Source organism: Heterodontus francisci, chromosome 13 (genome assembly GCF_036365525.1).
Source record: "Heterodontus francisci isolate sHetFra1 chromosome 13, sHetFra1.hap1, whole genome shotgun sequence".
Taxonomy (NCBI): domain Eukaryota; kingdom Metazoa; phylum Chordata; class Chondrichthyes; order Heterodontiformes; family Heterodontidae; genus Heterodontus; species Heterodontus francisci.
In genome coordinates this window covers 23,823,902-23,840,030 of record NC_090383.1, presented here as the reverse complement: position 1 = coordinate 23,840,030, position 16,129 = coordinate 23,823,902, and the positions used below count along the sequence as shown (strand labels likewise).

The following is a 16,129-nucleotide window of genomic DNA, read 5'->3' as shown; positions in this document are numbered from 1 at the left end:
TCACAAAAGGCTGATGCTCCAGTGCAGTACTGAGGGAGTGCTGCACTGTCTGAGGTACTGTCTTTCGGGTGAGATGTTAAACTGAGATGTCTTGCCCTCTCTGGTGGACATAAAAGATCCAATGGCACTATTTTCAAGAGCGGGGAGTTCTCTCTGGTGTCCTGGTCGACATTTATCCTTCAACCAACATCACTAAAACAGATTATCTGGTCATTATTGCATTGGTGTTTGTGGGACTTTGCTATGCTCAAATTGGCTGTCATTTTCTTACAACAGTGACTGCACTTCAGAAATACTTCATTGGTTGTAAAGGACTTTTTGAGTTTGTGAAGGGCACTATATAAATGCACGTTCTTTCTTTATCCCTTAGGAATGCAAAGTACTTGGAAAAATGAGCACTGAACATTGGAATGTGGCTGCCCCTGTATATTGGATAGATGTTGACAAATTAAAAGCTAGAACTGCATCCAAAAACATGCTTAAATAATACTTAATTCGTAAACTAAAGTTCCTTCAGTTCTTCGCAGGGGAGAATTGGACTGCTTTCTTGTTTTAATTCATCTTGTTACTTTAAACACTAGTATACACACGTGGAGTTGCAACAATGCAGGGTCTAGTCTTCATTGAGACACCATACCCATACAGTGTACAGTGATGGGCTGCCACTCAAATATAATCTTTCCCTTTGCATTCATGCATATTATCAATAAATCATGGCGAAGCACAGATACATGCAAGTGACAATATAACCAATTGATCATAGTGATACACGATACATAGTCTAACTAATTACTTGTAGTTAAAGATACATGCACACAACTAAAATATATTTTGTCCTTCTCAATCACTTCCAATTATCCTGCAACCATGGTTACATTGCCTTAATTAGCTCAATACCATTTCTCATAAGCAACAGTGATCAGAGACATATTCCAGGTTATTACAGACATTGCTAAGCGCTTACTTTCAGACATTGGATTATTATATCATCCCCTTAATGTGTGGAGATGCCTTGTCCTCGCGCTTCCTCCCGCCCCCTTACGCAATACATGGCTTACATTCCCATATTGAGCTTTACCATCCTGTATTCAGTCGAAAGCCATTTTAACTCATCATGAGCTGCTCTTAATTTAATATGTGTTGATCCCACAGGCTGCCCAGGACATTGAGGTCCTCATTCTGACATTTCCTCAACTCTTCTCTCTGTCCTTCCTGGCAGGAGTTTTCTGGATACCATCTGTACAGTCATTTTAGCCCATTTAACAGTGTTCTCCAATTGTAGACCTTGTTTTCGAACATGCCATCCAAAGTAAATCAAAATTACCAGCACAATTAACTGAAACAGCACCGGTATAAGAACCAGGTGTATCATTGTGTTCATAGCTGCCGGGGTCTAAGTGAACAGCGACTCCCACCAGCTCACGTGTCCAACCTGATCCAAAATTGTGCGAGTGTTCTCACTTTGGGCAGTGTAATGGTTAACGTCCACAATAATTGCTTGATTCAAATGCTGAAGCTGCTGAAACTTTACTCCATTTCTGCATCTGTTTTTTTCCCAAATACCAGCAGGGTTGGGGTCAGAGTAGGATTCCTCTCGCATTCTCAGGATGCCATTTTAAAGTCTGTTCACCACTTTGTGTCGATTTAAAATTGCAAATTATTACACAGCACAATTGCGTACACGTAATTGCCCAAACCCCATGTTCACATTTACAGATTTAAATCCCCGGACTTCAACATTGTAATGTTGGAGATCATTTCATACAGGATGTTCCGAAGATAGTATTCAACAATCTCCTTAAACTGCATGTACATTTTCCTTTCTTGTGTACTTGAGACAGCAGCTCTTAAACAATTTATTTCATCAGTTCGTTTCAGAAACAAATGATGCCCAAAAGATACGTTTACATTCAACAATTCAAAGGTTGTTGCGTGGTGAATCAAAAACAGTTAATTTGATAGCATTAAAAAAAAAGCTGCTTGTGGAAACAGTTAACTTCTTTGATGTCTGGGTTTGTCTTTCAAAATACAATCAGTGTCAGCTTGTGTCACACAGCTACCCACAGCTTTCAAATAAATTAAAAAAAAACTCCTGCTAAATAAAAAAGAATGAAACTCTTAATTTTGTGCAATCTTTGCGCCTTTAAAATGTGTAGAAAGATCTTGACCCAATTAAATTTAGAAATAAATTTCAGTTTCTCTTTTATTTCCAATTTTCAAAACAATGAGCCATAAAGGCACAAAATGTTAAAAAAAAAAAAAAAATTTTTTTTTATCCATCCCTCGGAATTAAAAATCAGTTTTAAAACAGCAGGAATCATTAGCAACGCCATTATTAACTTTGAACACTCTGTGAAACAGTTCTATAGTACTATCAAACTAAAAGATTTCTTCAGATCGTTATTATACTGCTTGTTCTTGTAATTTTGTTCTCTTTGACTATAAGCGGCAAGAAAACTGTGGTCATGGGACAAGGTGTTGCATCCCTGCTCCTGATCACACTAAGTAACACCCCACTGGAAGTGGTTAGCAAATTCTGCTACCTTGGAACCAATCTGTCCCTTGATGCAGAGCTCAATGCATTGAGAAAGCAGCTACCACCTTTGGTTGACTCGCGAAACATGCATGGGATAACACCAAGCTGACCCATAGGAACAAGCTGGTTTATAAAGGCCCGTGTTCTCAGCACCTTGCCGTATGGCTGTGAAACGTGGGCGAATTACAGCAACCAGCAAAAGAAGCTCAATAATTTCCATCTTTGCTGTCTGCCAAACTCATACCAATATTATGGGTATATCCTGGCAGGACAAAATCACAAATGCGGCAGTCCTCTCAAAGGCTGCCAAGTGTGTTGGCACTAAACAAACAGAGGCAGCGTTGGTGGATCGGACACGTCTGCAGGATGGAAGGTGGTCACATACCCAAGGGTCTTCTGCATGGCAAAGGTAGCCAGGGCCAGACAACCAGAGGGGCGCCCAAAGCTCCGCTACAGGGATGTTTGTAAACGTGACCTGAAGCCTCTAAATGTTGATTATCGCACCTGGGAGTCACTAGCTGGTGAAAGAGAGAAGTGGCATCAAATCCTGCGGACTGGTGTGCACTACCACAACAATCAGTGGCTATCGCAGCTTGGCAACAGGCGCCAGTGCCGAAAACAACACCTCACAGCGTCACTTGGCAGCTTCATGTTCGGCACTTGTGGCAGAACCTGCCTCTCAAGGATTGGCCTTCACAGCCATCAGCAAAGTTATACCAAGAGAAGACACTCCACTTAAATGGATTGTTTGCTGCATGTCCAACATCTTCTGTAGGTAGAAGGATGCCAACTAATCACTATTATACTGCTTGATAGTAGTAGTATCCCTGTGTTATTTTTTTCCTTTTCCTGATCACACATTCTACAACCACCAAGATAATTAAACAATCAGTATCATCTCAAATCACTGACTGCTTAGCATTGGTCAGAAATTGGAAAAAAATGAGAGGAAAGTTGGCTTTCACAGTTAACCAAAACTTTTTATACCGTTATTCCACGTTCAACCCTCTATAAACTTGAGGTCATCCGAAACTCTGCTGCCTGTGTCCTAACTCCTACCAAATGCCATTCGCTCATCACCCCCGTGCTCGCTGACCTACACTGGCTCCTGGTTAAACAATGCCTCGATTTTTAAAATTCTCATCCTTGTTTTCAATTCCCTCTCTGGCCTGGCCCCTATCTGAAGTCCTACAACCCTCTGAGATATCTGCACTCCTCTAATTCTGGCTTCTTAAGCATCCCCAATTTCAATTGCTCCACCATTGGTGACAATGCCTTCAGCTGCCATGGTCCTGAGCTCTGGAATTCTCTCCCTAAACCTCTTTACCCCTCTCCCTCACTTTCCTTCTTTAAGACATTCCATAAAACCTACCTTTGTTGACTAAGCTTTTGGTCATCTGACCTAACATCTCCTTATGTGGTTTGGTGTTCTATTTTGTTTTATAATGCCTCTGTGAAGTGCCTTGCAACATTTTATTATGTTAAAGGTGCTATGTACATACAAGTTGTTACACAAAAGGGAAAAGAGGGCAGAGCCACAGACAGTTGTTTCAAAACATTCACACAGGGTTTTTACAGAGACAACACTGAAAAATACAGCCTTTAGCATTAGAAAAGGGACAGAATCTTCGCCTTTTTTCCTTTATTCCGTCATAGATTAATTTATCTATTTCTCACTTAAACCAATTTCTGATGTTTTTCCCTTAATTCCATTCTGTACTAATTTAAATCTCAGAAACTTGCAGCCCATGTCCCTACTGTTACCTCCTGCACAATTCTTAACACTTTTCTCTGGTATATAAGAAAGATGTAACATCATCGCGTGAAGGGTACACTGAAGATCCAGTCACAAGTCCCAGTCGTTTTCTCAATTCCCCTTCGGGAACCGCTATAATCTCTCCTCTCAACATTTCAATATTCCAACTCTCATTCCATATCCCTTTTAGACCATGCTTACAACTCCCACATTTCAGCTTTTCACATTTGCACAATTATACTTCATTCAAAATAAATCCACACCAGTGCCATTAACTTAAAAGTGTAATTCAATCTTAAATTGAAATGAACATACTTAACAATCATATTCAGACTTTCATAATTTAATGAAACATATAAATATTTATCGCTATAGTGGGTTATGATTCAAGTTGCCAAATTTAAAGTGTTGCAAACCCAAGAAATATTCATGTGGTTTCGAATCAGTTTAAAAACCAAAAACATGACTAAATATCTCAGAAATAATACAGTTGTGTACACCCATAGCGTAAACAATTAACAAACTTAGAACAGCATCAGTTTCCAACTTTCAAGACTTGACTACAAAGAGCGAAATGGCTTTTAGCCATGTGAACAGAGACAAAAAAAATCTCACAGACCCTTCTTAAAGGCAGACTCTCAAACAAAAGAAATGTTGTAAATTCTTACACATTCATACACACTCTTGGAAACATTTTTCCTTTTTAAAATAAAAACAGAACATGTTGAAAACACTGACCCTCTGTCTTGCTCACAGCAATTTTAACGTTTGCTGTGGGCTTTTAACTTCTTTCACTTTTTCCTAACCCTTTTCTTACTCCTCGTGTTCAACACAGTTGTTTTTTTTTACAGAGCTCTTTTACAAAATTTGTCCGCTGTGAAAGACCAGGGGCTGAATTTAGTGAGCCTGTCCCGGTTCCCGGCGGCGGACCCAGAAGTGGGCGCCATAGCTGATCGTCACGACCGTGATTATGCGGTGGGTGGCCATTTGTCGTAATGGAGGTGCAGGGCCTGTCTAATTACGTGAGATGGGGGTTGTCTACAATTGTAGTGTCAGGTGACTTCGGAGCGGGTCCTGGTGCCATATTTAAAGCCCTGCCAGCCCTCCTTGCATTGCAGCTTTTGAAAGATTTACTGTTTGCTGCTGGACCCGGTGTGGTAATAATTCCTGGATGCATCCCCCGCCCCGCCCCTCCCCCCCCACACCCCCCCCCCCCCCCCCGGCAACTCCCGGAGAAGGACAGTGCACTATGGCAGAGGCAAGTGACCGGATGGTCACACGGTTTAGCAATGCCTCCCTGGAGGTTCTCCTCCATGCTGCAAGGGAAAGGCGGGAGGTCCTCTTCTTGTCATCCCTGGGGAAGATGTCCACCTGTCTGACCAAGCCTGGATGGAGATCGCAGAGGCACTAAGCAGCTGTGGGGTCACCCCCACCTCCTGCCAAACATGGGTGCAGTGTAGAAAGAGAGTCAACAACCTCCTTCATCTGCCATGGTGAGTGCTCCATAACCTCCTTTTTTGGGAATTGCATGTGACTACACGGGAGGCAGTGCAACATGGGGTGGGGGGATGGGGCGGTGGAGTGACCATGAAGGCGCTGGCAAAGGGGGTTAGGCATCTCCACATCCTGCCAGATGCATGGCTGCATCTCGGCTGCAGGCCAACTTCTTTCACAGCTCACTCCCATTACAACCCCTGAGAGTGGACTTGGGGAAAAGTCGTGTAGGAAACCCCAGCAGGGGACGAGGGGCTCCCACTAGCAGAACTGTTCTCTCGCTCTTCCGACAAGCTCTTAACACTTGCAAGACCAGTGGGGCCCATAACAACAGGGAGCCCTCAAGGACTGGCGGAGGAATTCCAGATATGTGGCCTCTGTCGATGGCAGAGGAGGAGGCACTGGAGTTTGGGGGGGACCCAGGGCAGCCGTTGAATAGCAGATGGTGAGACTGGAGACTCTACAGAAGGCAGTGAGGATTGTCTTCATTCGACATTCAACAAGCTTCTGGAGATCCACATCACGGCTGGCATGACAAAATCTGTGCTGCCAAACCCACACGTTTGTGTTCTCTCATGCAGGTTAGCGTCCACAGGAGGCTCCAACTGAAGGGGGACAGCCGTCAACCTCTGAGGAGAAGCAGTTAGAGGATGCACCATCACATGACTCTCCTGCACCTTCCACTAGTGCAGAGACATTCACATCGGTGGATTTCCACTTGGCTTTAGAATCAGGGTCACAAGCTGGTGAGAGCTTCACATGTGCCTGAGCAGCTGGCTGAGGCCTCTGACAGTTGGTGGACTGTGGGTGGACAGTCCCATGCTGAGCCCAGGCTGATGATGAGTCTCTGGTGGCAACAGCACAGGGCATGCCGGAGGAAGGCAACATTTGGCGGAGCTGCCGGAGGCCATCTGCAGCCATGAGCAGATGATGGAGCAGTCCATTCATGCCAAGAGAGCTGCCATGTCTCAGGTGTGTGAGCACATGGCCTCCTTCTTCAAGAGTTTGGCGACCTTCGTGGAGAGCCAGATCCCACAGATGCGTGCAGACCTGTGCACCAGCACCTTGGCCATGAGCAGTGGCAAAGCGAAAGAAGGACAAGGCGTCTGGAGTCGTCTCCAGGTCCTCATTCTTCTGCGGTCAGCAGGGAGGTTCAAGTGAGCCTCGAAAGAGAGGAGGAGAGGCTGACCTCCACAGCTGGGCTCCTCAGCCCCTCCACCAGTGAGCACAGCTCCAGCAGCCATGACTCTTGAGGAGACTCTTGCACCTGTGTAGGAAACCCTTAAGCAACTGGGGCCCTCCAGGCCTCAGGCAGCCAGAGGACAGTCATCGCAGGTCAAGGGGCAGCCAGATCGGCAGCCAGCCTCCAGCTCAGCTGCTATCGGAGATGTCGCACTGTGTAGAAGAACACACAAATGTATTGAGAAAAGCATGTAGACACACTGGGGGTTTCATGGGTGTTTGACATTTGCCATTTGTTTTGTGTTTATAAAGTTTTATCATTATTACAGTTCACATTCATTGTTGAGAAATGCTTATTCTTTTATACCTTAATGATGGGATGCTGCTTTCACCCTTTTCCCTCAATGGGCTGCCTGTGTAGGCACAGCCTTCCTTTGGTAAGCATCTCAGATGTGTCAGTGTGTGGTTAAGCTGGGCGCTAGGCATGCAATCCAGATAGAAAGGAGGCGATGGACTAAATTCATTGAGATGAGTGTTTATTGAGTTGACTTTGAGAGGCCATAATGGTGGCTGGAACACGTATGTGTGAGATTGTCTCTTGCCTCCTTGGCCCATTGCTCAATGTGCCTGGCTTCAAAAATCCAGTCGTGCCTGCTCATTAGCTTCCTCTATGTCCTCCTTGTCAGTTGAGGACTGGTGATCAATCCTGTCCTCTTCATGCAAGGCCTCCCTCTCTGCTGTGTTAGATTTGACAGAACACAGCAGACCACCATAATATGCGAGACCCTCACTGGAACATAATGCAGGGCTCCACCAGATCAATCGAGGCACCGGATTCTCATCTTCAGCAGCCCAATGGCCTGTTTGATGGTTGCTCGGGTGGAGTCATGGCAAGAATTGTGCCTCCTCTGCTGCAGTGCAAGGGTTCCTCATAGCCATCAGTAGGCATGTCTTCAATCGATAACCCTTGTCCCCAAGAATCCTTCCCTGGGGACACGCAGGGGATCTGAAAAGCTGTGGCATCTGGGACTGTCAAAGTTTGTAGGCAATGTGGCTGTTTCCCAGGAAGTGGGCACACACCTGCAGGAAACTGTCTCTGTGGTCACCGACAGGTTGAACGTTGATTGAATGGAAGCCCTTCCTGTTGATGAAGGCGGCTGGTTGGTCCGTTGGAGCCTTGATGGTCAAGTGCGTGCAATCTATCACCTGGGGGAATCCAGCGATGGCCCCGAACCCGATGGCCCCCTTGGCCTGACTGTCTGTCAGGGCTGGTCCGGTATCTCACATAGTTGCTGGCTCTCTTGAATAGGGCATTGGTCACCTTGATGCAGCGGTGGGCTGCTGCCTGGGAGACCCCACACGTGTCCCCGTTGGAACCTGGAAAGACCCAGATGTGTAAACGTTGAGTGCCACGGCGATCTTCAGAGCTACTGGTATAGGGTGACCACCGAATCCCATAGGTCGCAACTTGTCCTGCAGCACGGCGCATAAGTCGGTGACGCTCTCCCTGGAGAGCTACAGTCTTAGCTGACGTTTGGAGGTAGCTGAGTCAAGTCTGATGCACACTTTGGCTCAGTTGGGCCCTTCTTGGCTTGGCCGGCTGCTGCTGCTCTCGTCATGGAGCTTCATGGTGAGCAGGCACAGCTGCCTCCTGGCCAACCCTCTGTCAGAGGCATTGCATCATGCCATGGGGTTTGCAAAGACAGGGTGTATGAGCTCCAGGCCAGGTCCAAGCCCACCCCCCATTGAATCACCATCAATTGCATGCTAATGTATTTTATATGTTCAGCAATTCAGATGCCTGTCCTGTCGCATTGGGGCGGCAACGACACCTTGGAGCTTTCCCACGGCTGACTAAATCCGGGACTGACGTCTGGGCGGACGCATCTGATGCTGTTCTCTGGCCCTCCACGCCTCCATTCCCGCTCCAAAAGCCTCACTAAATTCAGCCTCGATACTAATTCTGTGCAGGAGGATGTGGAGTTAATATCGACAATCTCTTTCCTCCTTGCTGTGCTCTGTAACTTTACCCCTTTTCTCTCATTCCAGGACTCCCCAAACCGACTAATGGTAATGTTGCCTTCATGACCTCCATAGGGAGTGGAACATTCCTAGCCATGCTCTCTCCTTGTCTGCCTAAGCATGACCTTCGCCCTCCCTAGGTTGTGGGGTGACAAGTAGGAGTCAAATAGACATCTAACTGCTCCTCTTTATCTAACGTAGCCACTTGAACTATGTGGGCTCAGGGCTTCAAGGTCGGAGCAAGTGAAGGGGGTGCAGAAGGCATTATCCCTATCCCAAAGTCTCCTCATCATCTTTTGGACCCGGGGAATTCTCTGACCACCAGCACGTTTCAATTTCTGTCTCTGCTGGGCAAGCCCATACTGCCACCTGCTGGGAAAGCCAATACTGCTGCCCTCCCATGCCCTTCTAACAACTATGCCTGCCTAGGTCTCTGCCAACTTCGCATGCTGCAGCTTAGAGATGACTTTCTCTAGATCTTGATTCCTGTTCTGTTTGTCTGCAAGATGCTGTTCTAGCGCCAGAATAGTCATGGCTGCTGTGAGCGGCTGTAATTGCTAGTTTTCTACCTCCTTCTTGGCTGCTGCTAGCTGCTCTGTGAGTTCTGAAACTTCTTTATCTGTGGCCTAAGCCTCTTCTACTAACTTATGAATTCCCAACATTAGACGCTAACGCTATAATTTTTTGCTGCCCAAACCCGCAGGGCCTCCCTTTTAGATTCAGTCAAATTATCAAGAAATGACTGGACCTCATCCAAAATATTCCCTGATCCACCTGCTGTTAACTGGAAGTCCCTTTTAGGCCACAATTCCGAGAGATTAGCTACCCCTCGATGTTTAGGAAATACTTCTTCGAACCAACTCTGACTTAGCGAGAAATGAATCAGGGTCATCAAGATGTTGGACTGTTTCCCCATTCTAATGGGTCTTGTTACTTTAAACCCCAGTATACACACTCATGGATTTGTAACAATGCAGGGTCAGGTCTTCATTTATTCCTGTATGCGTGTCCCTGTACAGTGATTGCTCACGCTTAAATACCATTTTCTCTTTGATCATTAGATTCATGCAAATTATCAATAAATCATGGTAAAGCAAAGATACTTGCAAGTGACAGTATAACCAATTAATTATACTAAAAGAAAGATACATAGCATAACCAATTAATTGTAGTTAAACAAACATATACGCACACAGCTGAAATAAATGATATCCTTCTCAACCTCTTCCAGTTTTCCCATTAGTATGGTTAAGTTTTGTTAATTAGCTCAGTACCATTCCTCATAAGCATCAACGATAGGCTTTTCCAGATCATTACCACCACCTCTTTTGATTCCTCCACTGCCATTAAATTATCAGACCGCTTGTCTGACATCCAATTCTGGGTGAGTAGAAATTTCCTCCAATTAAATATTGGGAAGACCGAAGCCATTGTTTTTGGTCCCAGCTACAAACTTCATTCCCTAGCTACTGACTCCATCCCTCACCCTGGCAACAGCCTGAAGCTCAACAAGATTGTTCGCAACCTTGTTGTCATCTTTGAACGCGAGATGAGCTCCCGACCACATAGTCCACTTCCATATATCGCCCAACTCCTCCCCTGCCTGAGCTCATCTACTGCTGAAACCTCAACTATATCTTTGTTAACTCATTATTCCAACATACTCCTGACCGGTCTCCCGCATTCTAACCTCCGTAAACATGAGGGCATGCAAAATTCTGTTGCCCCCGTATTTGAACCAAATTCAGTTCACCCATCACCTCTTTGCTTGCTGACTTACGCTGCCTGCTGGTTAAGCTTCATCCCTCCCTATCTCTATCGCCTCCTCCGGCCCCACAACCCTCCTATGTATCTCTGCTCATCTAATTCTGGCCTCTTGAGCATCCCCAATTTTAATTGCACCACCATTTGGTGGCCGTGCCTTCAGCTGCTTAGACCCTAATTGCCTCTCTGAACTTGACTGCCCCTCTGCCTCACTTTCCTCCTTTAAGACACTCCTTAAAACCTACCTCTTTGACCAGGCTTTTGGCCATCTGCCATAATATTGCCTTATGTGGCACGGTGTCAAATTTTGCTTTATAATACTCCTGTGAAGTCCCTTGGGATATTTTATTACATTAAAAGTGCTATATAAATGCAAGTTGTTGTTGTTCTCAGATATTGCTGAGTGCTTACTTTCAGACATTGCATCACCCATTTTATCTGCAGAGATGCCTGTTCTCTGCACAATTACACAATGCATTACTTACAATTCTTTATTTAGCAGAAAGCCATTTTAACTCATCATGTGCTGGTCCTAATTTATTGTGCACTATTCCCACAGACTTCCAAGGACGTTGAGGTCCTCAGGTTGCGTGGACTCTTGTTCTTGCAGGAGCATATTGGGATCCTTCCTTGGAGTATTTATTAAAATAGGAAACTTCTCATCCTAAATGACTACTTTTAAGTATTCCTATATGAATGATCTTAATTCTATAACAGACGCAAAAATCGTGTTAAATTGATGTTGCGCACACCTTGTTTTTGCAGAGGGCAAGTTCAGCAGCTGTACAAGGAGAGAGACAAAGTGAAAGCGGACTTGGATAGAGCAGAGAAGCGAAATGTGCAATTAGCCAAGGAAGTTGATGATCGACATGCCGCAATGGAATTGCTCAATGAAACCAAAATCAAGTCAGTGGGAGATGATGTTTGAATTTTTTTAAAATTTTGTTCTCTTAATATGGGCATCTCCAGCAAGGTAGACCGTTATCCCAGGATGCAGTAAAAGGAAAAAATATTCAGTTCCCAGAATATATTTTTGTGGAATGTTACTGGCAAAGGGGTAAGCGGTGGAGTAGTGGTATTATGACTGGACTAGTAACCCAGAGACCCAGGGTATTTCTCTGGGGACATGAGTTGGAATCCCACCACAGCAGAAGGTAGAATTTGAATTTAATTAATAAATCTGGAATTTAAAGCTAGTCTAATGATGGCCATGAAACCATTGTCGTTTGTTGTTAAAAACCCATCTGGTTCACTAATGTCCTTTAGGGAAGGAAATCTGCTGTCCTTACCTGGTCTGGCCTACATGTGACTCCAGACCCACAGCAATGTAGTTAACTCTTACATGCCCTCTGAAATGGCCTAGCAAGCCACTCAGTTGTACCTAACCGCTACAAAGTCAATAAAAAGGAATGAAACCGGACGGACCACCCAGCATCGACCTAGGCACTGGAAACGACAATGGCAAACCCAGACCTGTCGACCCTGCAAAGTCCTCCTTACTAACATCTGGGGGCTTGTTCCAAAGTTGGGAGAGCTGTCCCACAAACTAGTCAAGCAACAGCCTGACATAATCATACTCATGGAATCATACCTTACAGACAATGTCCCAGACACTGTCATCACCATCCCCGGGTATGTCCTGTCCCACCGGCAGGACAGACCCACCACAGGTGGTGGCACAGTGGTATACAGTAGGGAGGGAGTTGCCCTGGGAGTCCTTAACATCAACTCTGGACCCCATGAAGTCTCATGGCATCAGGTCAAACATGGGCAAGGTAACCTCCTACTGATTACCACCGCCCTCCCTCAGCTGATGACTCAGTACTCCTCTATGTTGAACACCACTTGGAGGAAGCACTGAGGGTGGCAAGGGCACAAAATGTACGCTGGGTGGGGGACTTCAATGTCCATCACCAAGAGTGGCTCGGTGGCACCACTACTGACCGAGCTGGCCGAGTCCTAAAGGACATAGCTGCTAGACTGGGTCTGCGGCAGGTGGTGGGGGAACCAACACGAGGGAAAAACATACTTGACCTCGTCCTCACCAATCTGTCTGCTGCAGATGCTTCTGTCCATGACAGTATTGGTAGGAGTGACCACTGCACAGTCCTTGTGGAGACGAAGTCCCACCTTCACATTGAGGATACCGTCCATCGTGTTGTGTGGCACTATCACCGTGCTAAATGGGATAGATTTTGAACAGATCTAGCAATGCAAAACTGGGCATCCATGAGGCGCTGTGGTCCATCAGCAGCAGCAGAATTTTACTCAACCACAATCTGTAACCTCATGGCCCGGCATATCCCCCACTCTACCATTACCATCAAGCCAGGAGACCAACCCTGGTGATATGAAGAGTGCAGGAGGGCATGCCAGGAGCAACACCAGGCATACCTCAAAATGAGGTGTCAACCTGGCGAAGCTACAACACAGGACTACTTGCATGCCAAACAGCGTAAGCAGCATGCGATAGACAGAGCTAAGCGATCCCATAACCAACGGATCAGATCTAAGCTCTGCAGTCCTGCCACATCCAGCCATGAATGGGGGTGGACAATTAAACAACTAATTGGAGGAGGTGGCTCCACAAATATCCCCATCCTCAATGATGGGGGAGCCCAGCACATCAGTGCGAAAGATAAGGCTGAAGCATTTGCAACAATCTTCAGACAGAAGTGCCGAGTTGATGATCCATCTCGGCCTCCTCCTGAAGTCCCCAACATCACAGATGCCAGATTTCAGCCAATTCGATTCACTCCACGTGATATCAAGAAATGACCAAAGGCACTGGATACTGCAAAATCTATGGGCCCTGACAATATTCCGGCAATAGTACTGAAGACCTGTGCTCCAGAACTTGCCGCGCCCCTAGCCAAGCTGTTCCAGCACAGCTACAACACTGGCATCTACCCTGCAATGTGGAAAATTGCCCAGGTATGTCCTGTACACAAAAAGCAGGACCAGTCCAACCCGGCCAATTACTGCCCCATCAGCCTACTCTCGATCATCAGTAAAGTGATGGAAGGTGTCATCAACAGTGCCATCAAGCGGCACTTGCTTAGCAATAACCTGCTCAGTGACGCTCAGTTTGGGTTCTGCCAGGGCCACTCAGCTCCTGACCTCATTACAGCCTTGGTTCAAACATGGACAAAAGAGCTGAACTCAAGAGGTGAAGTGAGAGTGACTGCCATTGACATCAAGGCAGCATTTGACCGAGTATGGCATCAAGGAGCCCTAGCAGAACTGAGGTCAATGGGAATCGGGGGGAAAACCCTCCGCTGGCTGGAGTCATACCTAGCGCAAAGGAAGATGGTTGTGGTTGTTGGAGGTCAATCATCTCAGCTCCAGGACATCACTGCAGGAGTTCCTCAGGGTAGTGTCCTAGGCCCAACCATCTTCAGCTGCTTCATCAATGACCTTCCTTCAATCATAAGGTCAGAAGTGGGGATGCTCGCTGATGATTGCACAATGTTCAGCACCATGCGTGACTCATCAGATACTGAAGCAGTCCGTGTAGAAATGCAGCAAGACCTGGACAATATCCAGGCTTGGGCTGATAATTGGCATGTAACATTCGCACCACACAAGTGCCAGGCAATGACCATCTCCAACAAGAGAGAATCTAACCATCTGCCCTTGACATTCAATGGCATTACCATCGTTGAATCCCCCACTATTAAAATCCTAGGGGTTACCATTGACCTGAAACTGAACTGGAGTAGCCATATAAATACCGTGGCTACAAGAGCAGGTCAGAGGCTAGGAATCCTGAGGCGAGTAACTCACCACCTGACTCCCCAAAGCCTGTCCACCATCTACAAGGCACAAGTCAGGAGTGTGATGGAATACGCTCCACTTGCCTGGATGGGTGCAGCTCCAACACTCAAGAAGTTCGACACCATCCAGGACAAAGCAGCCCACTTGATTGGCACCCCATCTACAAACATTCACTCCTTCCACCACCGACGCACAGTGGCAGCAGTGTGTACCATCTACAAGATGCACTGCAGCAATGCACCAAGGCTCCTTAGACAGTACCTTCCAAACCCGCAACCTCTACCAACTAAAAGGACAAGGGCAGCAAATACATGGGAACACCACCACCTGCAAGTTCCCCTCCAAGTCGCACACCATCCTGACTTGGAACTATATCACCGTTCCTTCACTGTCGCTGGGTCAAAATCCTGGAACTCCCTTCCTAACAGCACTGTGGGTGTACCTACCCCACATGGACTGCAGCGTTTCAAGAAGGCAGCTCACCACCACCTTCTCAAGGGCAATTAGGGATGAGCAATAAATGCTGGCCTGGCCAGTGATGCCTACATCCCATGAATGATTGATTTAAAAAAAAAAGCTGGTATTTATTGTCCATTCCTTGATGCCCTTGAGAGATGATGGTGAGCTGCCTTATTGAATCACTGCAGCCCATCTGGGGTTGGTACACCCACAGTGCTGTTAGGAAGGGAGTTCCAGGATTTTGACCTAGCAACGATGAAAGAAAAGCGATACATGTCCAAGTGAGGATGGTGTGTAGGGGAATTTGGGTGTGTTCCTATGTAGTTACTGCCCTTTTCTTTCTTGGTGGTGGAGGTTGTGGATTTGGGAGGACATGTCCAAATGGGTCCAACTTGCAGGCTACCTCCATGCTTAAGAATTCATTAATAGATTTCCTGTAAAATGTCTATTGTTAGCTCTTTTCTGAGTTGCAATCCTGTCTTCAGATTTTCTCATCAATTTTCTCCCCATCCCTCTTTTGCTCAAGATGTTGACTCCTTCCTGGAGTTTGATTCCATGGGTTTTGGGTCTCCTCCAATGCTTCAACCTGATGGTGAGTATTGACAGCCAGTGTGACATCCGGAGGCACTACAGCCTAACCTGACTCAGTTCCCCAACTTGATGTCCCACACACATCCACACTCCCTTCAGCAGGATTCACTGGATGTCAATCAGAAGGAGGAACCTTAGCCAACTTCTCCCCTCTCCGAGTCATGGACACGGAAGCCCTATTGCCTCGCTAGCTTCGATCAAATGATTAGATACAGATCAAGGGTCCGTTGATCTCCAAGGTCCCTGAAGATGTTTTCCCCCCGTCCTCCCATCTGATCACTATTTCCTGTGTAAAGAGCACATATTGGGCATAGGGTGATGTCAGACTAATTTATGGTGGCCCATAATGGGGTAAGGGATTTGTTACCTGTGGAACCTTATCCCAGCACCAGTCATAGCCTAGAGGAGACAATGGAGAATGTTGTGCACAGCAGCCTTTGCAAATCTGATAGAAACAGGGTTATACTTCGATTTTTATGCAAAATCAGTTTCTTAGAACTTACAGTCCAGCAACAGACCATTTGGTCAACTATGCTGGTATTCATGCT

At 46.2% G+C, this 16,129-nt stretch overlaps 1 protein-coding gene across 1 annotated transcript in view; it reads left to right on the top strand.

Moving 5' to 3' along the window:
* The window catches only part of ninl (ninein-like), a 145,368-nt gene that overhangs the window by 44,423 nt on the left and 84,816 nt on the right, over nucleotides 1–16,129 (top strand). Inside the window, exons 11-13 of the mRNA XM_068045670.1 lie at nucleotides 5,144–5,284; nucleotides 6,647–6,943; nucleotides 11,520–11,660. Coding sequence (XP_067901771.1) covers nucleotides 5,144–5,284; nucleotides 6,647–6,943; nucleotides 11,520–11,660 — 579 coding nt within the window. The remainder of the gene's footprint in view (nucleotides 1–5,143; nucleotides 5,285–6,646; nucleotides 6,944–11,519; nucleotides 11,661–16,129) is intronic.